The sequence below is a fragment of the Salvelinus fontinalis genome, unplaced genomic scaffold (genome assembly GCF_029448725.1).
Source record: "Salvelinus fontinalis isolate EN_2023a unplaced genomic scaffold, ASM2944872v1 scaffold_0023, whole genome shotgun sequence".
In the NCBI taxonomy this organism is placed as follows: Eukaryota; Metazoa; Chordata; class Actinopteri; order Salmoniformes; family Salmonidae; genus Salvelinus; species Salvelinus fontinalis.
This window is the reverse complement of record NW_026600232.1, coordinates 634,600-662,153: the sequence shown is the minus strand read 5'-3', so window position 1 is coordinate 662,153 and position 27,554 is coordinate 634,600. Positions and strand designations below refer to the sequence as shown.

General features: G+C 46.8%; 1 protein-coding gene across 1 annotated transcript; it reads right to left on the bottom strand.

Moving 5' to 3' along the window:
- Positions 1 to 7,806: 7,806 nt before the first annotated feature.
- Positions 7,807 to 25,815, bottom strand: LOC129842204 (uncharacterized). The gene is made up of 10 exons (XM_055910651.1): positions 25,347 to 25,815; positions 24,464 to 24,507; positions 24,076 to 24,141; positions 23,013 to 23,079; positions 21,562 to 22,829; positions 15,183 to 15,960; positions 12,187 to 12,526; positions 9,179 to 9,420; positions 8,835 to 9,014; positions 7,807 to 8,500 (listed from the first exon to the last, which is right to left on the bottom strand). Exons 1-10 carry the CDS (start codon positions 25,413 to 25,415, stop codon positions 8,252 to 8,254), a joined length of 3,303 nt encoding a protein of 1,100 aa, XP_055766626.1. The 5' UTR covers positions 25,416 to 25,815; the 3' UTR covers positions 7,807 to 8,251.
- Between the last annotated feature and the right edge of the window lie 1,739 nt (positions 25,816 to 27,554).

Genomic DNA, 27,554 nt, shown 5'->3' with positions numbered 1-27,554 from the left:
CCTGTCAATCAATCGCACCTAACCCCTGGCAAGATGGTGATGAGTTTGTCCGTGCTCTGCTCAACACAAACAGATTGATATATATCATGTGGCTTTGTTTTTAAAAGGATGTGTCATTTGGAATCAATACATTTTCTTAGCTAGCTACATTGACAGTTTAATTTCAGTGTCATTATGCCAACTTTCTATGTCTTGTTTCTCTCTCCACCCTACCATATCCTGTCTGGTCTGTCTGCATGACCCATAGGCCTATTAAGTTGTGATTGCAGCCACATCTGTTTGTGTGAAACCCCAGGTGGAGGTTTTAACCCAAATATCCTGCAAGAAAAAAAGAGAAATAAACCTCAGATGTGGATTTATGCACAGTTGCAAACAAGAATCAAATAGACTAGATGGACTTGGTCTATTGGAAGCCCTAGCCTTCAATTTTTTTAACCTTTATTTAACTAGGCAAGTCAGTTCAGAACAAATTCTTATTTACAATGACAGCCTAGAAACAGTGGGTTAACTGCCTTGTTCACGGGCAGAGCAACAGATTTTTACCTTGTCAACTCAGGGATTTGATCCACCAAACGTTTGGTTACTGGCCCAACATTCTAACCACTAGGCTACCTGCCACCATTTAGTGTGCAGTGGGCCCTGGTCAAAAGCCGTTTGTGACGTAACAATAGTGTCTCTAGACAATTTTATTTATTTTCTCATTACAATGTTTTTTTCAAAAGGTATATGAGTTCAGTTTCTTGGGAATATACTGAGTACATATTGTCCGGGAGATAATAATGATTCCAGCTGTGGATTATTGCGGATTATCAATTCCTGGAGAGATGGACAAAAACAACAGATCACATTGAGCTGATGACAAAAGGGTGGAGTAATCTCTTTCTCTCTATCTTTCTCTCTCTCTCTTTCTCTTTTGCTCTCTCTCTCTCTCTCTGTATGTGTGGGTGTGTGTGTGTGTGTACTTGCGTGTGTGTATGAGAATATATGCTGTGAGAGACAATAAATCATTAACTAAATTAATGTTTTTTAGATTAGGGTCACATTAGATAATAGATTTACCATAGAAATATAATTATTAAAGCAGGTATTAGTTATACTTCTATGGGGGTTGGCATCATGACATCATGGGTTCACTGGAGTTTGATCAGCCTGAGTGAACCACCTGAGGTTATGACGTTAGTTGGAGTTGGAGTCCCACTTCAGAAGTCGAGGAATTATATTGAAGTGTGTGTGTGTGTGTGTGTGTGTGTGTAACAGTATAACTTTAAACCGTCCCCTCGACCCGACACGGGCGCGAACCAGGGACCCTCTGCACACATCGACAACAGTCACCCACGAAGCAGCGTTACCCATCGCTCCACAAAAGCCACGGCCCTTGCAAAGCAAGGGGCAACACTACTTAAGTCTCAGAGCAAGTGACGTAACTGATTGAAATGCTACTAGCGCGTACCCGCTAACTAGCTAGCCATTTCACATCCGTTACACTCACCCCCCTTTCAACCTCCTCCTTTTCCGCAGCAACCAGTGATCCGGGTCACGGCACCAATGTAACAGTATAACTTTAAACCGTCCCCTCGCCCCGACACGGGCGCGAACCAGGGACCCTCTGCACACATCGACAACAGTCACCCACGAAGCAGCGTTACCCATCGCTCCACAAAAGCCACGGCCCTTGCAAAGCAAGGGGCAACACTACTTAAGTCTCCCATCGCTCCACAAAGGCCGAGGCCCTTGCAAAGCAAGGGGCAACACTACTTAAGTCTCAGAGCAAGTGACGTAACTGATTGAAATGCTACTAGCGCGTACCCGCTAACTAGCTAGCCATTTCACATCCGTTACATGTGTGTGTGTGTGTGTGTGTGTGTGCACTTACAGGCGTGTGTGTGTGTGTACGTGCGTGTGTGTGTGTGTGTGTACATGTGTGTGTGCAAAAACTCAGAGTATAGGGAGGTGAGTCATGTCATAATCCCCAACTAAACTAATTAATGAGAGAAGATTAGATGGACTAGCTTTATCCTCCTCCACTAGAGGGAGAGGGATATGAGAAGGAGAGAGAGAGAGGGGGGGGGGGGGCTATCAGCTTTGTCAATCATCTGTATCCTAGTAGTATTGTGTGATGTTTCCATGTTGCTGTATATACTGTTGTGGTGTACATGTATTGTCATGTATTTATTGAGTTTTTACCACATGCTGCTAAATGAACTGGGGATCATAAAGACTCTACTCTACCCTACTAGAAAGAGAGAGGAAACAAGATATAGAAATGAACCAATAGAGGAGGTAGAATAATGATAGAGGGAGAGATAAAACAAGGGAGAGTAGGAGAAGTGTCTGACAGATGGGAAAGTGTAAATAGCGACAGCAGATCCACCAGCTGGACCAACAGGGAAGAGGTGAGACGGAGAGAAAGATCAGAGGAGCAAAAGAGAGGTGGGTAAGGACATCACAGTGGAGAACCTAACACAGTCCCAAATGGCACCCTATTCCCTATATAGTCCACTATGGGCCCTGGTCAAAAGCCCTATGAGCCACTGGTCAAAAGTAGTGCACTATTCAGGGAATAAGGTGCCATTTGGCACTTAGCCACAGACATTCATCATCTCTGGCAGAGAGAGAGAGAAGCTGACTCACACAATGTCTGCTTCCCAAATAGCACCCTATTCCCTTGATGGTGCACCACTTTTGACCCGGGCCAATAGGACTCTGATAAATTGTAGGACATATGATGTAATTTGTGATGCAGCCAACCATAGAGGAAGTGTTGTTTGTTTTACCCTGAAAAAACAACGGTTGTGACTGACTGACTGACTGACTGGTGGAAAGAAAGCGTGATAAAGAAAGAGGGTGTGTGTGAGGGTGACGCAACAAGATAAATAATGGACCAAGTCCAGGAGGTGGTTTGAGGGTGACGCAGCAAGAGAAATAATGGGCCAAGTCCAGGAGGTGGTTTGAGGGTGACGCAACAAGAGAAATAATGGGCCAAGTCCAGGAGGTGGTTTGAGGGTGACGCAGCAAGAGAAATAATGGGCCAAGTCCAGGAGGTGGTGTGAGGGTGACGCAACAAGATACATAATGGGCCAAGTCCAGGAGGTGGTCTGAGGGTGACGCAACAAGAGAAATAATGGGTCAAGTCCAGGAGGTGGTTTGAAGGTGACGCAACAAGATAAATAATGGGCCAAGTCCAGGAGGTGGTTTGAGGGTGACGCAACAAGAGAAATAATAGGCCAAGTCCAGGAGGTAGTCTGAGGGTGACGCAGCAAGAGAAATAATGGACCAAGTCCAGGAGGTGGTTTGAGGGTGACGCAGCAAGAGAAATAATGGACCAAGTCCAGGAGGTGGTTTGAGGGTGACGCAGCAAGAGAAATAATGGGCCAAGTCCAGGAGGTGGTTTGAGGGTGACGCAACAAGAGAAATAATGGGCCAAGTCCAGGAGGTGGTTTGAGGGTGACGCAGCAAGAGAAATAATGGGCCAAGTCCAGGAGGTGGTGTGAGGGTGACGCAACAAGATACATAATGGGCCAAGTCCAGGAGGTGGTCTGAGGGTGACGCAACAAGAGAAATAATGGGTCAAGTCCAGGAGGTGGTTTGAAGGTGACGCAACAAGATAAATAATGGGCCAAGTCCAGGAGGTGGTTTGAGGGTGACGCAACAAGAGAAATAATAGGCCAAGTCCAGGAGGTAGTCTGAGGGTGACGCAGCAAGAGAAATAATGGACCAAGTCCAGGAGGTGGTTTGAGGGTGACGCAGCAAGAGAAATAATGGGCCAAGTCCAGGAGGTGGTTTGAGGGTGACGCAACAAGATAAATAATGGGCCAAGTCCAGGAGGTGGTTTGAGGGTGACGCAGCAAGAGAAATAATGGGCCAAGTCCAGGAGGTGGTGTGAGGGTGACGCAACAAGATAAATAATGGGCCAAGTCCAGGAGGTGGTCTGAGGGTGACGCAACAAGAGAAATAATGGGTCAAGTCCAGGAGGTGGTTTGAGGGTGACGCAACAAGATAAATAATGGGCCAAGTCCAGGAGGTGGTTTGAGGGTGACGCAACAAGATAAATAATGGGTCAAGTCCAGGAGGGGGTTTGAGGGTGACTCAACAAGAGAAATAATGGGTCAAGTCCAGGAGGTGGTTTGAGGGTGACGCAACAAGATAAATAATGGGCCAAGTCCAGGAGGTGGTTTGAGGGTGACGCAACAAGAGAAATAATGGGCCAAGTCCAGGAGGTGGTTTGAGGGTGACGCAACAAGAGAAATAATGGGCCAAGTCCAGGAGGTAGTCTGAGGGTGACGCAACAAGAGAAATAATGGGCCAAGTCCAGGAGGTGGTTTGAGGGTGACGCAACAAGAGAAATAATGGGCCAAGTCCAGGAGGTGGTTTGAGGGTGACGCAACAAGAGAAATAATGGGCCAAGTCCAGGAGGTAGTCTGAGGGTGACGCAACAAGAGAAATAATGGGCCAAGTCCAGGAGGTAGTCTGAGGGTGACGCAACAAGAGAAATAATGGGCCAAGTCCAGGAGGTGGTCTGAGAGTGACGCAACAAGAGAAATAATGGGCCAAGTCCAGGACGTCAGAATGGATGAATAGTGACTAAAATATCAAAAAGAGGAGTAGATTAGAATCTAATGAGAAAGAAAGGAAGGAAAAGGGTAGAGAGGATGACATAACTATCAGAGAGCAGGAGAGGATGCAGGGAGAGAAATATGGAGGGATAGTGAAGGATAGAGGTGGGAGGAAAGAGAGAGAGGGAGGGGGTATATGGAGAGAAAGAGATATACAAAGGGATAGAGAGGTAAAGAGGGAGAGGGACGGAGGGCTAGAGAAGGTTAGACAAAGAGGGGGATGAAAGAGGCATAGAGAGATGGAGGGAAAGATAGAAAGAGAGAAGCGGAGGGATGCAGAGGAAGAGAGAGACAGTAGGGACTAGAGCTGAGTGACAGAGATAATTAAAGCTCATGTATTAATCAGGAGGAGTGGAGAGGGAGTGGGGCTATGACTACATATTATGCTAATATCCCAAGCTGACGTGTATGTGTGTGTGCGCGTGACTGCGTGCGTACGTGTTTGTGCGTGCCTGCGTACGCACGTACATGCATGTGTGTGTGTGTGTGCGCGCGCTTGCCTGGGAAATAGATAGAGAGGAGAGAGGGGGACCGAACAAAGATTGTAAAGTAGAGGCAAGACTATAGTGTTGAAGTGGGTAAACAGAATAACAAAGATGTTCAACAAACAAAGATCTTTAAAATAAAATGTAATTTCAGCCTGTGTTGCCTTAAAGGGATCCTTCAGGATTTTGGCAATGAGGCCCTTTATCTACTTCCCTAGAGTCAGACCATTTTTATGTCTCTGTCTGCAGTTTGAAGGATGTTGCTAACTAGGGCTAGTGCAATTGCTAACTAGCGTTAGCGCAACGACTGGAGGTCTATGGATATCTCCTAACATGCTAGTATATACCCATAGACGTCCATTAATTTTGCTAATGCTAGTTAGCATTGGCATATGAAATCACCTCTAACTTGCTTCATACTGGACACAGAGACATAAAAATGGCATCCACAAGTTCGTCTGACTCTGGGGAAGTATCCCTGAAAGTATCCCTTTAAGTGAAAGAGACAGCTACATAAAGTATCCCTTTAAGAGAAAGAGACGAATACATAAAGTATCCCTTCAAGAGAGAGAGACGAATACATAAAGTATCCCTTTAAGAAAGAGAGACAAATACATTAAGTTTCCCTTTAAGAAAGAGAAACAGAGACATAAAGTATCGCTTTAAGAGAGAGAACGAGAGAGACATAAAGTATCCCTTTAAGAGAGAGAGACAGATACATAAAGTATCCCTTTAAGAGAGATAGACAGATACATAAAGTATCTCTTTAAGAGAGAAAGACAGATACATAACAGTATCCCGTTAAGAGAGAAAGACAGATACATAACAGTATCCCTTTAAAGGAGAAAGACAGCTACATAAAGTATCCCTTTAAGGGAGAAAGACAGATACATAAAGTATCCCTTTAAGAGAGAAAGACAGATACATAACAGTATCCCGTTAAGAGAGAAAGACAGATACATAACAGTATCCCTTTAAAGGAGAAAGACAGCTACATAAAGTATCCCTTTAAGGGAGAAAGACAGATACATAAAGTATCCCTTTAAGAGAGAAAGACAGATACATAACAGTTAGTGTGGGAGAGATGATACTAGATCAGAGAGCAGCACAGTTCAACTCCACAGTTCCTTCTGTGTGGGTAGAGGACCAGTCACGACACACACACACACACACACACACACACACACACACACACACACACACACACACACACACACACACACACACACACACACACACACACACACACACACACACACACACACACACACACACACACACAAGATTTGACCATACACACACAGTAAGCCATAACCTTCTTACGACATCATAACCATTTTATTTTATTCATCCACATATTGTCACAATATCATAGAAGATCCATGGAGGTGCACAAGATGAACAAGCACTACACTTACTGACATCACAGCTGGTTACAATAACATCATAACCAATAGCAGGAGAGAGAGAGAGAAAAAGAGATTGAGAAAGAGAGAGAGAGAGAAAGAAAGAGAGAGAGAGAAAGAGAGAGATAGAGGAGAGAGAGAGAGAGAGAGAGAGAGAGAGCGAGAGCGAGAGCGAGAGAGAGAGAATAAAATACATTTGACATTTGCATTGGGCGTGTAATACCCAGACAGGCACTTTACAACCATATGTCAATGGTGGAGTGGGGGGGTACACCCAATAATCCGGGTGCACTTTTCTTCACTACACCCCTCAACTCAACATCAGTGTCCCAATGTCCCTTCTTTACACACTTATTAAGCAATTCTGTGAGTAAGAAAAAGCTAAATACACATTCTTTGAGGTGCGTATTCATTTTGGGCTTTGTGGGGTGAAGCGCACCATTCAATAGTTAATATTGTTGTACGCTTTTGTGTTGTTGCTGTCTTGGAAACAGGACTATTTAGGAATCTGACCTCTGACCTCTAATTTTGAAAAAGCTTTTCTCATGCATACATTCCATTCCATCAGCTTTAAAAAAACATTGAGACAGGTCACAAATCACTGTAAAGGGCGAATCTGCACTTCAAACAACAACAAAGCGGACACCCTGCCACAATGGATGCACGAATCACTCAACAGATTGCCCCTTTAAGTCAACCAGATGGATATTATGAATCTAAGAAATCAATCGACGTCTTAATTTACATGATCCATGTGACTCGCAGCAGCTATCTCTTCAGCTATCTCTATGGCGATACATTGTGCTGGGCCGTGACAATTGCATCTTTGTGAGAGGTTTTGTCGCAGTAGGTCAAACGGAGAGTTTCTTTGAAAGCACATAACACACAGACATAGAAAATAGACACAGTGTTGGAAAAAAAACGTTGCTGCAAAGAAAATCAAGGAAATGCGCAGTAGAAAAAGAAATCCAAACGCTCACTTTTAACGAGCTGTTGTTGATCAGAAACACAGCTGAGTAGCAACACTGGCGTCACATCTCCAAAAGCAGAAGAAAATCACTATTTCAAAGTTAGAAGCACAAGCTTCAGAACACGTGATGAGATGAGATGAAATGAGATGAGATGAAATAAGATGAGGTGAAGTGAGATGAGGAGAAATGAGATGAGATGAAATGAGATGAGGCGAGATGAGATGAAATCAGACGAGGCGAGATGAGATGAAAGGAGATGAGGCGTGGCGTATGTAGCTCTTCCCTGGGGGGCTGAGAACCCCCCCCCCCCCTCCCCGCCCACCCACCCTCCCATCTCTCTAAAACACAAATCAGAGGGGTGAAAAAAAGCAGCACCTTTCCCTTAACATCTTCCCACATCACCACGGAGCTAAAGCTAGTCTGGGTGTTGTTCTCAACAGCTGTAGTGCTGTTGATGTTAACACCTTCAGTGGGTGAACAACACCCAGATAACAACACACCTACTCAACTAATCTCTACTCCCCCTGATCCCAGACCCTCCTCAATCCTCCTCAAGCACACCCACCCTCTCTTGGAAAGAGCAATGCCCCTTTAAAACAACTCAACTGACTCTCCATCTCTACCCCAGTTCCCCATCACACAACCCCTGCCCCAGAAAAACACCTCAAACCCCCCTCTTATGAGGAGCATAAACAAACCAACTAACCCCTCTGGCCTCACTGAGCAGCTCCCCTTTATAACAACCAAGTTTCCCCTCTACCAACCCATCTAACCCTTCACTGTTTAGGGCTGGAGCTGGGGCTGGCCCGGGGTGGCTGGTTGCAGGGGTCCACAGCCTCCTTGGTAGCCCCTCCATAGACCTCCACGTCCTGGTCTGTCCAGGGGGCCACGTTGCCCAGTGTGCCCAAGGAACAGGCAGCCAGAGCGGATACCTCAGCAGGTTTCAGGACCCTGTCCCACAGGTTGAACTGGGAGAGCTCCCCAACCAGGGCCTGGGAGGCATCGAAACGACCGCCCAGCGTGTCCTAGAGAGGAAATATAATATGATCGAGATGATAGAGAGTGAAAGAGAAATAGAGAGATCAGGGATTACAAGACAACTCATCCACCTACCCACCCAGCCAGCCAGCCAGAAAACTCTGGTTCCCCTCAAGGTTTCTTATTACCCTTCTATCCCTCTATCTCTCCACCTCATCCATCTCTCCATTCCTCCACCCTCCACCTCGACCCCACCCTTCTCACCTGCTCTTGCCACAGGATAAGCCACCCCCCCCAATCTCTCAATCTCCATCCTTCCACCACCCATCACTCCATCCCTCTAACTCTCCACCCCTCCAGACCTCCATCCCTCTCACCCACCTGCTCCTGCCCCAGAATGAGCACTCCTCCTGGCTTGATGGGGTGCCATGCGGCCAGCCCCTCTCCGCGCCCCTTCAGCTTCCCCCCCTGGTAGGCCTTCCATACCCCGTCTCTGAGGGTCCAGCTCAAACATATGTGCTCCCACACACCCTGGGCAAGAGACAGGGGCAGCTGAGCCACCTAGAAGTGAGGGAAGGGACATTTAGCTCAATCACCAATCAGTCGATCAATCAATCATTAGACCAATCAATGTTATTCATAAAACTATACAAGTATGAACAATAGGAGGGGATAACTGACATGTTTCAGTAATGAATATGGTAATGACACACACACACTCCTACCTTGTCGTTGATAAGAAGCTCTACAGGGTTGTGTATCCCCTGCAGCAGCACCAGCTCGTTGGGTTGTCCCGGGACGGAGTAGGAGAAGGGGGTGCCGATACCCCCCTCTTTCACCTTGAGCCAGACACAGGCGGTGAAGGCATACATCTCAGGCATTTCTCTCCGCACCAGGCCGTACATGTACCTGGTCCTCACGGGGAAGGAGAGGACATAGCCGTCAGGGTAGTTGTACTCTGTCAGACCTGAAGGAGAGAGGGAGGGAGAGACAGAGAAGGAGGGGAGAGAGATGGTTGTTACATGTTCTTGGTCCTCATGGGGAAGGAGAGGACATAGCCGTCAGGGTAGTTGTACTCTGTCAGACTGAAGGAGAGGACATAGCCGTCAGGGTAGTTGTACTCTGTCAGACTGAAGGAGAGGACATAGCCGTCAGGGTAGTTGTACTCTGTCAGACTGAAGGAGAGGACATAGCCGTCAGGGTAGTTGTACTCTGTCAGACTGAAGGAGAGGACATAGCCGTCAGGGTAGTTGTACTCTGTCAGACTGAAGGAGAGGACATAGCCGTCAGGGTAGTTGTACTCTGTCAGACTGAAGGAGAGGACATAGCCGTCAGGGTAGTTGTACTCTGTCAGACTGAAGGAGAGGACATAGCCGTCAGGGTAGTTGTACTCTGTCAGACCTGAAGGAGAGGACATAGCCGTCAGGGTAGTTGTACTCTGTCAGACTGAAGGAGAGGACATAGCCGTCAGGGTAGTTGTACTCTGTCAGACTGAAGGAGAGGACATAGCCGTCAGGGTAGTTGTACTCTGTCAGACTGAAGGAGAGGACATAGCCGTCAGGGTAGTTGTACTATGTCAGACCTGAAGGAGAGGACATAGCCGTCAGGGTAGTTGTACTCTGTCAGACTGAAGGAGAGGACATAGCCGTCAGGGTAGTTGTACTCTGTCAGACCTGAAGGAGAGGACATAGCCGTCAGGGTAGTTGTACTCTGTCAGACTGAAGGAGAGGACATAGCCATCAGGGTAGTTGTACTCTGTCAGACTGAAGGAGAGGACATAGCCGTCAGGGTAGTTGTACTCTGTCAGACCTGAAGGAGAGGACATAGCCGTCATGGTAGTTGTACTCTGTCAGACCTGAAGGAGAGGACATAGCCGTCAGGGTAGTTGTACTCTGTCAGACCTGAAGGAGAGGACATAGCCGTCAGGGTAGTTGTACTCTGTCAGACCTGAAGGAGAGGACATAGCCGTCATGGTAGTTGTACTCTGTCAGACCTGAAGGAGAGGACATAGCCGTCATGGTAGTTGTACTCTGTCAGACCTGAAGGAGAGGACATAGCCGTCATGGTAGTTGTACTCTGTCAGACTGAAGGAGAGGACATAGCCGTCAGGGTAGTTGTACTCTGTCAGACCTGAAGGAGAGGACATAGCCGTCAGGGTAGTTGTACTCTGTCAGACTGAAGGAGAGGACATAGCCGTCAGGGTAGTTGTACTCTGTCAGACTGAAGGAGAGGACATAGCCGTCAGGGTAGTTGTACTCTGTCAGACCTGAAGGAGAGGACATAGCCGTCAGGGTAGTTGTACTCTGTCAGACTGAAGGAGAGGACATAGCCGTCAGGGTAGTTGTACTCTGTCAGACTGAAGGAGAGGACATAGCCGTCAGGGTAGTTGTACTCTGTCAGACTGAAGGAGAGGACATAGCCGTCAGGGTAGTTGTACTCTGTCAGACTGAAGGAGAGGACATAGCCGTCAGGGTAGTTGTACTCTGTCAGACTGAAGGAGAGGACATAGCCGTCAGGGTAGTTGTACTCTGTCAGACCTGAAGGAGAGGACATAGCCGTCAGGGTAGTTGTACTCTGTCAGACCTGAAGGAGAGGACATAGCCGTCATGGTAGTTGTACTCTGTCAGACTGAAGGAGAGGACATAGCCGTCAGGGTAGTTGTACTCTGTCAGACTGAAGGAGAGGACATAGCCGTCAGGGTAGTTGTACTCTGTCAGACTGAAGGAGAGGACATAGCCGTCAGGGTAGTTGTACTCTGTCAGACTGAAGGAGAGGACATAGCCGTCAGGGTAGTTGTACTCTGTCAGACCTGAAGGAGAGGACATAGCCGTCAGGGTAGTTGTACTCTGTCAGACTGAAGGAGAGGACATAGCCGTCAGGGTAGTTGTACTCTGTCAGACTGAAGGAGAGGACATAGCCGTCAGGGTAGTTGTACTCTGTCAGACCTGAAGGAGAGGACATAGCCGTCAGGGTAGTTGTACTCTGTCAGACTGAAGGAGAGGACATAGCCGTCAGGGTAGTTGTACTCTGTCAGACCTGAAGGAGAGGACATAGCCGTCAGGGTAGTTGTACTCTGTCAGACTGAAGGAGAGGACATAGCCGTCAGGGTAGTTGTACTCTGTCAGACCTGAAGGAGAGGACATAGCCGTCAGGGTAGTTGTACTCTGTCAGACCTGAAGGAGAGGACATAGCCGTCAGGGTAGTTGTACTCTGTCAGACTGAAGGAGAGGACATAGCCGTCAGGGTAGTTGTACTCTGTCAGACTGAAGGAGAGGACATAGCCGTCAGGGTAGTTGTACTCTGTCAGACTGAAGGAGAGGACATAGCCGTCAGGGTAGTTGTACTCTGTCAGACTGAAGGAGAGGACATAGCCGTCAGGGTAGTTGTACTCTGTCAGACCTGAAGGAGAGGACATAGCCGTCAGGGTAGTTGTACTCTGTCAGACTGAAGGAGAGGACATAGCCGTCAGGGTAGTTGTACTCTGTCAGACCTGAAGGAGAGGACATAGCCGTCAGGGTAGTTGTACTCTGTCAGACTGAAGGAGAGGTGGTTTACATTTGACGCTGGGAAACAGATAGTAGTTGTAGTAAAATAAGAAGTTACTGTTTTGTCCTTCTTATCTACTTTGCTTTCTAGCAAATCTGGGCTCAACTTATTTGACCTTCTTGTAGTTCCCTATAGTACCCCTCCTCCCTCTTCCCTCCGCCCTCCTACCCCTTTCTGTTCCACTCACTCTGTTCCAGCTCTGCAATGCGGTGGTGTAGAGTATCAATCCCTTGGTCTATCTGTTTGTGATGTGTCTGTGTCTCTTTCCTCAGCGCCTTCCGCTCTTTCTCCAGCGTCTCAATCTTTCTCTCCAGCTCTCCTTCCAGGTCCTTCCAGGGGCCTCCACCTCCTCTGCCAGGGCCCCCAGAGGCCTTTCGGCCCCCCGAGGAGACACGACCGCCTCCTGTCGTTGATGCTGATGACGATGACCCTTGAACTTTAGTACCGATGCCACTGCTGACGCCCACGCCGGCGCTGGGGGATGGAGTCTCAACGGAGAGGTTGAGGGCAGCAGGGCCGATCTCCAACTGTGAGAGGAGAGAGAAAGAGAAGAGGAAGGGCTTAGTATGGAGGGAGAGAAAGAAAATAGGAGGTTGTGGAGGAGTGAGTGATAGTGCAAGGAGGGAGAGACAGAGAGAGAGAGAGAGAGAGAGAGACAGAGAGAGACAGAGAGACAGACAGAGAGAGAGAGGGAGAGACAGAGAGAGAGAGAGACAGAGAGAGAGACAGAGAGAGAGAGAGAGGTGCATCAACAAAGTACTGAGTAAAGAGTCTGAATACTTAATGTATGTAAATGTAATATTTCAGTTATTGTATTGTGTTTAGATTGACGAAGGGAAGAAAACTATTTAATACATTTTAGAATAAAGCTGTAACATAACAAAATGTGGAAAAAAGTGAAGGGGTCTGAATACTTCCCGAATGCGCTGTATCTAGTTATTTTGTGAGATACAGATTTACAAATCATGGGAATTTGTCATGCAATGCATACTTTGACTCTCTCAGAGGTTTGTGTTGCTAGGCAACCCCCTTGCAATTAGCGGGGCAGGATGGCTCCCTCCATAGTTAAAGCCAGGTTGAGAAATGTGCTAACAAACGTTTGTGCTCTGAAACTAAATAAATATCGCACTCTGACCCACTAAAGTTACTTGCTAGATTGTAGATATTGTTGTTAGACAACTGCGTGGTGTGGTTTTATTGGAATGTTCAGCTGTTGTTGGTAAGTAATGAATCTGCTGGCTTCTGACATGACTTAGTGCATCTTTAAGAAAACAACGAAAAGAAAGACAAGCAGGCAGATAGAGAGAGAGAGAGAGTAAAAGTGGAGAGAGAGAGAGAGAGAGAGAGGAGGTGAATAGAGAGGAAGGGAGAGAGAAATGAGTAGGTGTGGGTGAAAGAGGAAGGATGGAGAAAGAGAGAGAGAGAAAGAGAGAGAGAGAAAGAGTATGAGAGAGAGAGAGAGCAACTAAGTACGAGTAAAGTGAGAGGGTTGCGACAAGAGAGAGCAACAGGAGACAGACAAACACACAGAGACATGCACACAGACAGACTGAAAGAGAAGATGGGAGGCAGAGAGAGCAAGGGAGAGAGAGAGAGAGAGAGAGAGAGAGCGTTGGCGTGAGGAGAGATTGAATGCTTGGACAGCTATAGACTACATTCACACTCACTGTTCGTGGACTGTGCAGTATGTTAGAATGCACTGGGAAATGTTAGGTGTCTCAAGCAATAACCTCCTCATGCCTTTTGCACACAATGTATATAGACTCATTTTCCCCCCCTACTGTGTTATTGAATTGTTTATTGTTTTACTCCATGTGTAACTCTGTGTTGTTGTCTGTTCACACTGCTATGCTTTATTTTGGCCAGGTCGCAGTTGTAAATGAGGACCTGGTTAAATAAAGGTGAAATAAAAAATAAATAAAAATAAAAATAAAATAGCCTCTCTTACATCAGACTGACTCTCCCTCTTTCCATCCCCCCTCTCTCTCTCTCTCTCTCTCTCTCTCTCTCTCTCTGACACATACACAGTCAATACCTTTAAGACAGCAAGCTACAGTAAAAATACAGGTGCACACACACACACACACACACACACACACACGCACGCACACACACACACACACACACACACACACACACACACACACACACACACACACACACACACACACACACACACACACACACACACACACACAAAGTATGGCTTAAGTCTCAAGGTCTCTCCTCTCTTCATCCAGCATCGCTTCATATTTTATTGATGTGGTCGGATGCGGATGTAAGAGCTGCATGGTGAGCGGGGAGAGACAGCAAATGAAACAAACTATATCCCCTTGCGCTGAGGGAGCGGGTGCGTGTAATGATGCTGATGAGAGAGGCTGTGAGTTGGATGGATGTGGAGGAGAGGTGAGGGAGGGAGTCAGGGAGGGAGTCAGGGAGGGAGTCAGGGGTCCTGATGTCGATAAAGTCAGGAGGGAGGGAGGAGGGAGGGTCGGGGTGAGTTAGAGGTCCTGAAGTCAATCAAATAATTGATGTCATTAGGATATTCTAGCCGTTAGGAATACTAGACCCATGGGCATTTACCTCGTTATCACGAGATACAGCCTATGCCTCGCCCCATGCATCACGGGCGCGCCAAGTGGGGGTTCTAGAATTGGGACGCCTCTGTTTCCGCGCTGATATTGTAGCCTATCTGTTGCATACGGTTGAGACGTTGGGTTGTGCAATGTCTGTCTGTCTTTCTGTCGGTGTTGGATATTGCTAACAATTGGTGGCGACATGTTTTTCATTATTCTGGATTATCTACTGAAAGATTCACTCTGTTTGGGGGCAAGCAATCAGTAGCCATATAGTCATGTTGCATAAATTCCCTTGATCATATAAATAATACATAGGCTAACCGTAGTAGGCTATAGCCTATAGGCCTAGCTCAGTGACTGACTGGAGATGATCAAGACATTATAAAACACACTGGGACATATAGGCTAAGCCTATCAAAGGCGCACCTCAAGGCGCTAACGTGTGTTATACGCTCTCCAAGGCGCATTATCTCTATTGAAACGTTTTACAAAAGTAGCCTATTCATATGCTTCCCTATAGCTAGCTTATATCGAGACTGTATACGACTACAGTCTGTGGCTTTGGGCTATAGGGTAAGCTATGCTCATTATTCACCCAACCCACCTCCAGTTTCTCGATGCGGTCTTTCAGGTTGAGAATGGCCCTCTCTAGCTCCTCCACGGCTCTAGCGGTCTGCAGCTGCACAGCGGCCGACGAGCTCACATCATCCCCGGCCATGAGTCGGCGGTTTCCCGCCCAGGCCCCCAGGCTCCGCTCGGAGTGCCCGGGACTCCCGTCCTCCAGGCCGCTCTCGCACTCCGACAGTTTCCCCGTCAGCTCACGGATGGTCCGCTGATCCATGAGTATTTGGCCGTTCTGCTGCACCACCGTCTGCCGAAGGTCGTCCGCGGTGGTCCGGAGGAAGCTCCAGTCTTCATCCACATAGAGTGAAGGGTCGTCCGCTGGCTGCTCCAAGATATTGGGCTTGCATTCTCCGGCGGGAATCGGAGTGCAGATGAGCCGGCTGAAACTGAACTGTTTCGGCGCCCCTCCACCACCACCGGTCACCTCCCCGGGGCTGAGCTCATTGAGAGTGGAGGGACCCCCCAGCCCGAGCCCCATGCCGCCTCCTCCGCCGCCCTCGTAGGATTCAGCACCATGGAGAGCACCCAATGTACCGGCGTGAGCCACGGAGCCCAGGGAAAACAAGGGCTCAGCAGACAGAGTCGCGTTGTCGGACAGGTCCTGGGGCGCGGCAGCTTTCCGCGGGTAAACACTGGCGATGATGCAGATGGCCGCGCCGAGGAAGACCACGGATCCAGCACCGACCAAGACTACAACGAACTTCATAGCGGCAGCGTGGCGAGATAGGCTAAAGCGATAGATTAGCCTACAAATCAGAGATCAAATTCCGTTGGAAAGATATATTCTACTGAAAAATAAGGTCAGTTTCCCCCCCTCACAATCTAGATTACATTAGGCTATGAGAATGCTATAGCCAACATCACTCGTGCGATTTCATAATCCGCTCCTCGATAGCCTATCAGTTGATTAATCTACCTGCTTTTTTACATGATTAAATAAAACGAATAACCTAGGCCTATATTATAATACGCCCCCTCGCCCCCTCGCCCCCCAAACACCTCCAAACGCGCAGAAAACAAACGACAGTGGTTGACAGACGCGTTTGTTGCCTTTTTATCTAAATGTAGAAATACCGATTGTTCTGTCAGCAGGCCTAAATCGAAAGACCGTCTCCCTCTCTCGGTGTTGCTAAGCTCCGCTCCTATCCTCCGTCCGTAGTTACTATGGGAACCGTGACAGAGTAGGCGGGGAGACAGACGAGGGAGTGGAGGGTGTGTGTGTGGGATGCGTCATTGGGGGTGAAGAAGCAAATAACATTATAAACAGCATCTAATACGATAGATAGATGTGTGTGTGTGTGTGTGTGTGTGTGTGTGTGTGTGTGTGTGTGTGTGTGTGTGTGTGTGTGTGTGTGTGTGTGTGTGTGTGTGTGTGTGTGTGTGTGTGTGTGTGTGTGTGGGGGTGTGTGTGTGAGAGAGAGAGAGAGACCAAAATACTACACCCGTTTATGGATTGTGTGTGTGTATGTGCGCGCTCACAGCAGATGCGTGTATGAGGCATACATCCTCTATTACCAGACCGGAACATAAACCCACACTTACGATATCCCCCACACACAGCACAAGTCTAGTCTGCCTGGACAATATGCTCTAGTAAATCAAATCAAATGAAACGTTATTGGCCGCGTACATATTCTGCAGATTTTATTGCAGGTGCAGCGAAATTGTAATGTTTTTAGCTCCAGCTGTGTAGTAATATCTAACAACACAAAACAATACAGACAAATCCCCGCACTCAGAACAGCCTCACTGTCGGGGCGTTCCGCAGGGATGCTGGCCCAAGTTGGCACCAATGCTTCCTATAGTTGTGTCAAGTTGGCTGGATGTCCTTTGGGTGATTTACCATTCTTGATACACACAGGACACTGTTGAGTGTGAAAAACCCGGCAGTGTTGCAGTTCTTGGCACAAGCCAGTGTGCCTGGCATAGCTGTTCAAAGGCACTTAAATATTTTGTCTTGCCCATTCACCCTCTGAATGTCACACATACACAATCCATGTCTCAATTGTCTCAAGGTTTAAAAATCCTTCTTTAACCTGTCCCCTCCCCTTCATCTACACTGATTGAAGTGGATTTAACAAGTGACATCAATAAGGGATCATAGATTTCATCTGGATTGACCTGGTCAGTCTGTCATGGAAAGAGCAGGTGTTCATAATGTTTTGTATACTCAGTGTTTGTATATGATGGTGTGCATAGACAGTGTGGACAGTTTATGAATAGAAAAGGTGTGTACAGCAATAGTTAGGATAAGCCTAAACTAGAATACATTATATACATATGAAGTGGGTCAAACAGTATGTAAACATGATTAAAGTGACCAGTGTTCCATGACTATGTACATAGGGCAACAGTCTCTAAGGTGCAGGGTTGAGTACCGGGTGGTAGCCTGTTAGTAACAGTGACTAAGTTCAGGACAGAGTACTGAGGCCGACTAGTGGTGACTATTTAACAGTCTGAAGGCCTGGAGATAGAAGCTGTTTTTCAGTCTCTCAGTCCCAGCTTTGATGCACCTGTACTGTCTCCGGGTTCTAGATGGTAGCAGGGGGGGAACAGGCCATGACGTGGGTGGCTGAGGTCCTTGATGATCTTCTTCTTCCTGTGACACCAGGTGCTGTAGATGTCCTGGAGTGGCAGCCATCCCACTAGGAAGTCCCATCTGTCCAGTCCCTAAACCGCAATGGGAGGCCAGCCAGAGATGGGGAGAGGAGAGAGGGTGAGGAGAAGGGAGGATGGGCTGATTCTGAGAGAGAATGGAGGAGGAATGTGGAGACCAAACTAGAGAGGATTGAGGCCATCCAGAGCAGGGCTGGCTGGGGTCGGGAGAGGGGACCATGGGTGGCCTGCCAGAGTATGGGCTGGGCTGGATGGGAGAAGGTGGTAGAAGAGTTGAGGACATGGATGCTAAAGGGAGATGAAGGTTTGAAGGTGAGGAGTGTGGTAGAATAGGACGATAGTAGACAAGGCATACAAACCGAATCACATTTTATTGGTCACATATACATGGTTAGCAGATGTTAATGCGAGTGTAGCGAAATGCTTGTGCTTCTAGTTCTGACAGTGCAGCAATATCTAACATGTAATCTAAGAATTCCACAACTACCTAATACACACAAATCTAAAGGGGTGAATGAGAATATGTACATAGAAATATATGGATAAGCATGACAGAGCGGCATAGGCAAGATGCAATAGATGGTATAAAATACAGTATATACATGTGATATGAGTAATGTAAGATATACATTAACATTAACAACATTATTAAAGTGGCATTATTTTGAGTGGTATTGAATAAAGTGACTAGGGATCCATTTATTAAAGGGGCCCTTGATTGGGTCTCAATGTAGGCAGCAGCCGCTGAGTTAGTGGTGGCTGTTTAACAGTCTGATGGCCTTGAGATAGAAGCTGTTTTTCAGTCTCTCGGTCCCAGCTTTGATGCACCTGTACCGACCTCGCTTTCTGGATGGTAGCTGGGTGAACAGGCAGTGGCTCGGGTGGTTGATGTCCTTGATGATCTTTTTGGCCTTCCTGTGACATCGGGTGCTGTAGGTATCATGGAGGGCAGGTAGTGGGACCCCGGTGATGCGTTGTGCAGAATGCACCACCCTCTGGAGAGCCTTGTGGTTGAGGGCCATGCAGTTGCCATACCAGGCTGTGATACAGCCTGACAGGATCCTCTCAATTGTGCAATCTGTAAAAGTTTGTCAGGGTTTTGGGTGACTGTTGCATCTTCCTCACCAGACTGTCTGATGTTTGTCTGTGATGTGTATACCAAGGAACTTAAAACAGGTCGTGGGAAGGACAATGGAAAGAGAAGGGGCTATCTTTGCTCACAGTAGTGTGTCCACAGATATTCTCTCAACTGTGTTCCGTGGCTGACTCTTGAAGGCCACCAAAGCACAACCATCGCCCCAACCATCTCTTCAAACCTTCTGAGAGTGCAGGCTAAGAGCAAAAATCCTGCCCATGTGACCTGTGTTTACAGTGCCACCATGTGGACCATCAGGGAACTACCAACACAGTGGTCTGAGCTCAGGCCAGTTTCCCCAGACATACTGCTTTAAGTCTAGGACTAAGCTTGATCTGGGCCCTGGAAACCAGCCACAGAGAATCACATACAACCTTCTCCTTCAGTTGAAAGCCAAGATACCAGATTGAATCTCCAAATGGACTCTTAAAGCCATAAACTCACAAGAATCACCACATAAGAGGTCAGAGAACTCCTCTGTAAAGAACTGAAGAGATGAACGACAAAAGGAACTGTCTTGGAGGTATTTTTTTATTAAAAGCCTCGCACAACAGAACATATACAGGAAGCAACAACGAACGAACGTCAACATGACCACGCTCACCTTACCTGTACAATAAGGGTTCGCAAAACATGCTTCAGCTACATTATCACAACGTTACCATCGACATTATCCTCGTCATTATCATCATTAACACAATTCAATGTACATCATTCATATTACCAATATTACGAGACACAAACTGCAGTCTTGACACACATTTATAATTCATTAAAAATCTGGGGTTTTCCATTTTTTATCAAACCCATATTGGACATGAATCAAAAACAACAATAACAATCAAAGGTAATTACTAAAAAGGTAAAGCATACACATTACGCTTCATTCAAAAATATATAATGAGGTACATAAGCAAAAGCCCTCGAAATGAACCCCCCCCATAAAACAGTTTACATGGACAAACATTTCATATTTGATTCTTCAGGTCGGCTTCTTGTCATTACATTAAAGTGCCAATGACATGGCTCTTGAAATTACATCCAAAAATTGACAAATTAAAAAAGAAAGATAAAAAAACCAAAAGAAATCTAGAGCCCTGCTTGGTATAAATGTAGGCCACTATGTCAAGTTGTGCTACCTATTTATATCAACTGTTAAAACGTCACCAAGAAGTACATGAACACTCCTACTGGCGTAACCAATGAGTCAACAGAATCTACTGGTTTAGCCAATGACAGTCAAGAGAATCTACTGGTTTAGCCAATGACAGTCAAGAGAATCTGTTTTTATCCATTAACAGCTGAATGATGATGTGTTTGTGGTAGGATGTGTATTATTATTATCACAGTATCAAAGACTAGACGACAATCAACCATCTATCTAATACAGTATACGGACGAGATGCAGTGGAGTTGGAACTGAGCAGCTATAAGGCAACACATGCTTTTAAATATCGTAATAATATTGTACAAATACACCAGAGAGAGAGAGAGAGGGGAGCCCTATAGAAACAGGGGCAGCACCAGAAGATGGTCAGATCTGGGACCAGGATATCAGAACGCCAACACAACCTGGTTTAGAAGGCCATTGAGAGGTTTGGACTACAGGTTATTCCACAGAGAATATCTGGTAGGTACAAACACAAGTGTTCACGGTGGATAGGTTACATACTACATCATCATTAATCCCACTCCATGCAGTCCACAGCTTAAATAACTAGAGAGTCAGTTTAGAGTCTTGACTGAGGTTCCAGAACACGGAACATTCCGGAATCTTGAAGGCGACAGCGAGTTAAAGGCAGGCGTTGGAACATGGCAATAAGAGAAGCAATACAGAACTTTCTATGCTTTCACCGCTTATCTGTATTCTTTTTGCAGCTGAATTAACGTTGTGCGTGCATATAAATATATACTTATACAGGCCTGTGCATTCGAGAGAGGGAAAAAAGAAGGGCTTGTAATTCACATGTGGATATTGGATACGGAAATGATACAGAATACGGTTGTTGTCCATAATGGAGTCAAGCGCGTAGCTGAAGATCTCAGTGTAGAAAAGCAGTATTGCCGAAGCCCAACAAAGCAAGTGCAACGTCATTTCATCACCTCATTTAAACCTTAACGAGTCGGACTTCCAATGGAAATAATGGGTATAAATATGAACAAATAACAAACACTGTTATTGGTTGTATGAACGTCCCTACAATAAAGATTGAATTGATTTGAACGTTATTATGACTGAAGGTATCTATTGCCAGCCTCCAAACAGTCAAGGTTGTGAGAGTGGACATGAATTGAATAAACTTTATTGATCCTCAGAAGAGAAATCATGCTGCATAAAGATAGACAATCAGCCTTATTACAGATGTATATTGCACGCCCTGCTCTTAGCTTTTCATAGTTCTGTTCAAAAAAATAACGCTCCTCTTCAATATTCAATGGCCTGAATTTCATTATTATTGGAAGTTTTTTTTTACCTTCGGTGTTAAAATAGCATTACTCCCTAGCCTGGTCCCAGACGATGACCACAGGAGTTGGCCAAGACAGCACAAACAGATCAGGGAGCCAGGCTAATTCATTCATCTCCACTTCTGTAATCTCTTCCTATGGCTTGGATTGTGGGGGGTTCTTCAGTGGGGGTGGTGAGGAGGAGGAGGAGGTGGTATTATCTGGGTGTATTGGTTGGGGGGAGGAGGGGCGGGATGAGGGGGAGGGGAACTCTTTGATAGTGACGGTGAGGAGGTTGGTGGTGACGTCGGTCACGACCACGTTGGCGCTGCTCGCCACCATCTCTGGGTGCCAGTCAGGGTCGCCCTCGGCGGGGACCCTGTGAGAGCTGGAGGGAGAGGGACAGGCGCCAGGGGGGTGAGGAGGGGAGGCGGTACTGACCGAGGGCGGCTGGCGTTTCTGTCGGCGCCGACGGCGAAGCTTCCTCTTCCCCTCCTGAGGAGCGGAAAGGTCCAGAGCATCAGCATCATCCTCCTCTTCATCAAAGGAGGAAGAGGAGGACCCGGAAGCAAAGGAGAGGGAGGGAAGGAGGGGGTTTGGTCCTTGTTCAGCGTTCTGGTTCTTCTGGAGCTCTGGGGGGTGGCTAGGGGTAGACTGGGCAGAGGAGGCCGAAGCCTGGGCGCCCAAGTTGGGAGCTGACCCAGAGGCCCCAGTGGCGGGTCCAGGAGGGGTAGGATGGTTCTGGGCGGGTGTGGTGAATCCACTGGAGCTGGAGGGAGAGAGGGGTGGCTGGGTGTCCCTAGCCCCTGAGGTCCCTGTGCTGGAGCCTGTGGCTGAGTGTGGAAGGTGTAGAGGTCCTGGGCCGCCACACTGGAGACCAAACGGCTTCCCGTACATGGGGAACCCCAGCATGGGCTGGAAGGGCCGGTACGGAGCCTCTCCACTCCTCTTCCCTATGATCCTATTTCGGGAGGGGATGTTCTGACGACCCCCTTGGAGGGACATGGAGCCAGATGGCGCCCTCCGGTTACCCCCGCCGCCCCTTCCTCCGCCTCCACTTCCTGGTTTGTCGATGACCTTGAGATTTAGGATGATGCGACCCCGTTTGACCTCGCGTGGTTTGACGCGACGATTGAGGATGCGGACGGTCTCTGAGAAGGGGGAGACGGGGGGCCGCGAGGGGAACCCACTGGGGCCGGAGAAGGATCCGGGAGTGGCCAGGGGGTCGGTGCGAGGTAAGGGGCGGCGGGACATACTAGTGCAGCGTCGAATGTCTTTCTTCAGCTTGTGTGTCGCTGCCATGGAGTTGAGTTTAGGGGAGGGCGCTGGAGAGGCGGAGGGGAAGGAGGATGGAGGGGCTCGAGGAGAGGAGGAAGAAGTGGAGCGAGGCGCTCGAGTGGTGGGGGTCTCTTTCTTCTGGGCTCCACGTGCCTGAGAAGAGAGGAGAGAGATGAAAGTGAGTTGTAAACTCAAAAGGAGAAAATCATCATCATAACTTCCAGCAGGAAAGGTTTTGTCCTGCTCTTACATTCTCATTGGGACCGGTAATATATCAGCTAATCCCAATTCTGGTGTGGTTGTGATAGTGGTAGACAAGAACATCCAAAACAATACCTTGGCAGGAAGATTTTTGGGTTTGGGTCCCCGCTTCTTTGGTCCGTGGAGTTCTCTCTCACGCTCTCTGAGAAAAACCCCCAAAGGGATTACAATTAAATCACCCGATAAAGTCAACGTCACAACAGTGAAATACGTTACATGTTTTCTTTACCCTGACCCTAGCCTGCCTGGATACAATAGGCTGGGATGGGTTGAATTGGGATGGTTTCTTACCCTGACCCTAGCCTGCCTGAATACAATAGGCTGGGATGGGTTGAATTGGGATTGAGCCAATTATTGAAGTAATAACATCTAGGCCTCCACTGATACAGTTCAAAGCCAACTGAGGGAGACGTTTATTAATGTAACATCCTGTTTCTCATACATCCCAACTTCCAGTTAGACAGGGATGATCAAAAGACCAGGGGTGGAGCCGCAAAACCGCACCATATTCCCTACGTAGGGCACTACCGTTAATCAAATCCCTATGAGCTCAGGTCAAAAGTAGTGCACTATATCGGCAAAAGGGTGCAATATGAGACAGACTGGGTGTGTGAAAGCAGAACAGCGGACCCCAGGACGACTAGCTAGCGGTTGGTTGCTATGGAGTCAGCTCATAGGGATCTGAATGAAGAAAAAAACTAAAAGAATAACAGTTTGACGTTTGTTTGACTAAGACTGGACACACACACACACACACACACACACACACACACACACACACACACACGATCATTTTAGTTCCATGTAAACACGATCCCTCTAAGCAGCAGAGTGCTTTGAAGTGGGTTTGGCAGGAAGAGACAAAGAGAGGACTTGCACAGATATAAGACGTTTAAATATAGACGGAGTGAAAGAGAGGGAGAGAGAGCAGAGGGAACAAGGAGAGAAAGATAGAGGGGAGCTGGAGAAATTAGGGAGAACAGGAAAACTGATGTTGGGATGAGAGCGAACAGTCGAGAGAATTGTGTTAGACTTTTTGATGATTTCTCAAATGTCCTTACCGTGTCATAAACATCACTTGTCTTAAAGGAATTGAATAATGTGTAAGAATTTAAATTCTGTTAACTGTTCCACTCACTTCTGTTCAAATCCTGCAATCAGTCTGCCATCCAGGATATTCTCTTCTGGTTCCCAGGTACTGTGTCTAAAGCAAAGAGGTGCCACAATTGTTTTATTTCTACATTTACATAACCTGGGTAACAGTATGTTTGTGCTAACATTCCACTCCACGTTTGGCACATGACACGGAGTACAAGGAGTGGAATGTTAGCACAAAACAGGTCTGGATTTCAGGCTAACATTTTCATGTTATGGTATAACTTGGAGACGTATGAGTTTATTAAAGATGTAGCTACTAGGATATATGTACTATAAAACACAAAATGTCTCTTCAGGCAAGGTGATTGTTGGTATGCAAAGATTTACAATTCTGAATGAATTTTTTCGTTAGGAACGCAATCACTTACTTGAGTGCCCATCCTTTCCATTTCACTAGGTACTCTAGGCGAGACTGAAGAGAGAAAGGTACAGCGGAATGAGAAAATTCCCAAAAGTGTTAAATACTGTATTCAGCCATTTTATAGCTAGCTAGTGAGCAGAAATTGCTTCTTATTATCTAGCTATTCATGATCACTAAGATAAATATTAAGACTAACGTATTACTCTAAATAATACGTAACTCAATACATTGACTAATATAAACTGGCTCAGTTCTGACTAATAAGTTGGCTGGTATGCCTGTCTTGTTTTGTCATTTTAGAGGGAAAAGCTGCTACAAAACACCACCATCAAGCAGACACAGACAGGCTGGCTAGCAAATTAGTTCCACTGGCATCTGGACAAAACATTTACTCAAGCTAGAGAGGGAAAAACAGATTTAGCTGCTATGTAACTAAAGTTAATAATGACACACAGTCGACTTTAATGTATGGTTTGGCGAGCTAGCTTATGGTATGTGGGGTGCAATCATATATTTCTAGTCTAGCTGTCTGGGTAAAAAGTCAAAGACAAAGCATAAATTTGCATTGAACGCAAACCCGGCCTTTATTTTAAATTGGCATTGCTAATTAGCTAAAGCTTACGTTGGCTTTACACGCCGAGTCATTTGTGTAACGTTAGCTAGCTATTTTTTACGACATTTCACTGCAAACCATCAGCACTGCACACTTGCTAGCTTCTCGGCTAGCTACAACGGCTTGCTAGAGAAGCATCCGCTTTCTACTAGCTACAACAAGGCCTCCCCGTTATCATTAAAAAACAGATCCTCGGTTCTCGCCCTCGAAGCACGCCGCGGAGACCCTCGCCCACGTCTGCTCTTCTGCAGCGACAAAAAAACGGCGGCATGCTCACCTTGCGAACGCGGCGTTTCAGAATGGCTTCCGCGGCGAAAACGCGTTCCCCGACCGCAGAGAGCTCCATCTTTCAGTGGCCGACTGCTCTCTCGGTCCAGACGACCAACTCCACTGTCTGGTGGCAAAACCAGAGCAGACCACTTTCTCTTTCCCCCAAATCTGTCACAGTGGCAGCAGACAGCACAACAGAGCACACACTACACCCCGAAGCAGGAGAAGAGAGGATCTCTGTCACGTGGACGGGGTCAGCCCCTTCTAGTCGTCCTGGCAACGCAGAAGGCGCTCGACAAGATGCAGAAAGGGCAGGTTAGCGTTTTTCGTCATGAATCTTGTTCTGGAGGCAGCTCTGAAGAGTGGACACAAGCTGGCACAGCCACCAAGTCATACAATCTGCTAACCTTAATATATTAAGTGCACTTTTGTACTGTGCATTTCGCCTTTCCTGATTTCAATGGTAATGAATGAGGTAGCCTGTTCCTAAAACTGTTATTGTGCTGCCTTGCCAACTTCTATGGTCATTCTTTAGCGTGACAGTGACCATAGGAGTTGGCAAGACAGCACAAACCGGCAGGGACAAGGAGGAGTCTTGGACACAAATAATCTCTTTGTGTTTTAAAGACCTTTTGTTACAGAAGAAAAAGGAAATGGCGGGCTGCTACCAGTAATTTAGGAGCAGTGGAGCACTCTTGTTATAGTTGGTTATTTTGCTAATGACAGAGAGAGGTTAAACTATACTGAACAAAAATATGAAACGCAACATGTAAAGTGTCACGATTTTCCATAAGCTCAAAAAGTGTATTTCTCTCAAATGTTGTGCACAAATTTGTTAACATCCCTGTTAGTGAGCATTTGATAATTTGTCAAGATTATCCATCCACCTGTCAGGTGTGGCATATCAAGAAGATGATTAAACAGCATGATCATTACACAGATGTACCTTGTGCTGGGGACAAGGTGTAACCACACCAGCCCAGGTCCTCCCCATCAGGCTTCTTCACCTGTGAGATCATCTGAGGGGGGAGGGGTGCTGAGGAGTATTTATGTCTGTAATAAAGCCCTTTTGTGGGAAAGACTCATTCTGATTGGCTGGGCCTGGCTCCCCAGTAGGTGGGCCTAGCTCCCAAGTAGGTGGACCTATACCCTCCCAGGCCTACCAAGGCTGTGCCCCTAACCAGTCATGTGAAATCCATAGATTAGGGCCTAATTCATTCATTTCAATTGATTGATTTCCTTATATGAACTGTAACTCAGCAAAATCTTTGAAATTGTTGCATGCTACGTTTATATTTTTGTTCAGTATGTATACATTTAGAAACAGTGTGTCTGGAAGGATCAGCATAGCAGCAAGGTCATGCAGAAGACCTATTCTATTCTATTTTGTTTTATTCTATATTATTGTATTGTATTGTATTCAATGATATTTTATGATATTTTATTGTATTCTATTGTATTCTATTAAATTCAATTATTGTATTTATTCTATTGTACATTTACATTTACATTTAAGTCATTTAGCAGACGCTCTTATCCAGAGCGACTTACAAATTGGTGCATTCACCTTATGATATCCAGTGGAACAACCACTTTACAATAGTGCATCTAAATCTTTTAGGGGGGGGGGGGGGGGGGTTAGAAGGATTACTTTATCCTATCCTAGGTATTCCTTAAAGAGGTGGGGTTTCAGGTGTCTCCGGAAGGTGGTGATTGACTCCGCTGACCTGGCGTCGTGAGGGAGTTTGTTCCACCATTGGGGTGCCAGAGCAGCGAACAGTTTTGACTGGGCTGAGCGGGAACTGTACTTCCTCAGAGGTAGGGAGGCGAGCAGGCCAGAGGTGGATGAACGCAGTGCCCTTGTTTGGGTGTAGGGCCTGATCAGATCCTGAAGGTACGGAGGTGCCGTTCCCCTCACAGCTCCGTAGGCAAGCACCATGGTCTTGTAGCGGATGCGAGCTTCAACTGGAAGCCAGTGGAGAGAGCGGAGGAGCGGGGTGACGTGAGAGAACTTGGGAAAGTTGAACACCAGACGGGCTGGTGTATTATATTCTATTGTATTCTATTACATTTCTGTCTCTCTGGAAAGTGGATCATGTGCAGATGAGTTGCGTTTGGAGGAAAGAGTTGTTGTTTAAAAAAAGATGTGTAATCTGATCAAGTCAACTTTTCTCACAGGAGAGCCTTCCCTACTATTTGAACTGTCAAAATAGAT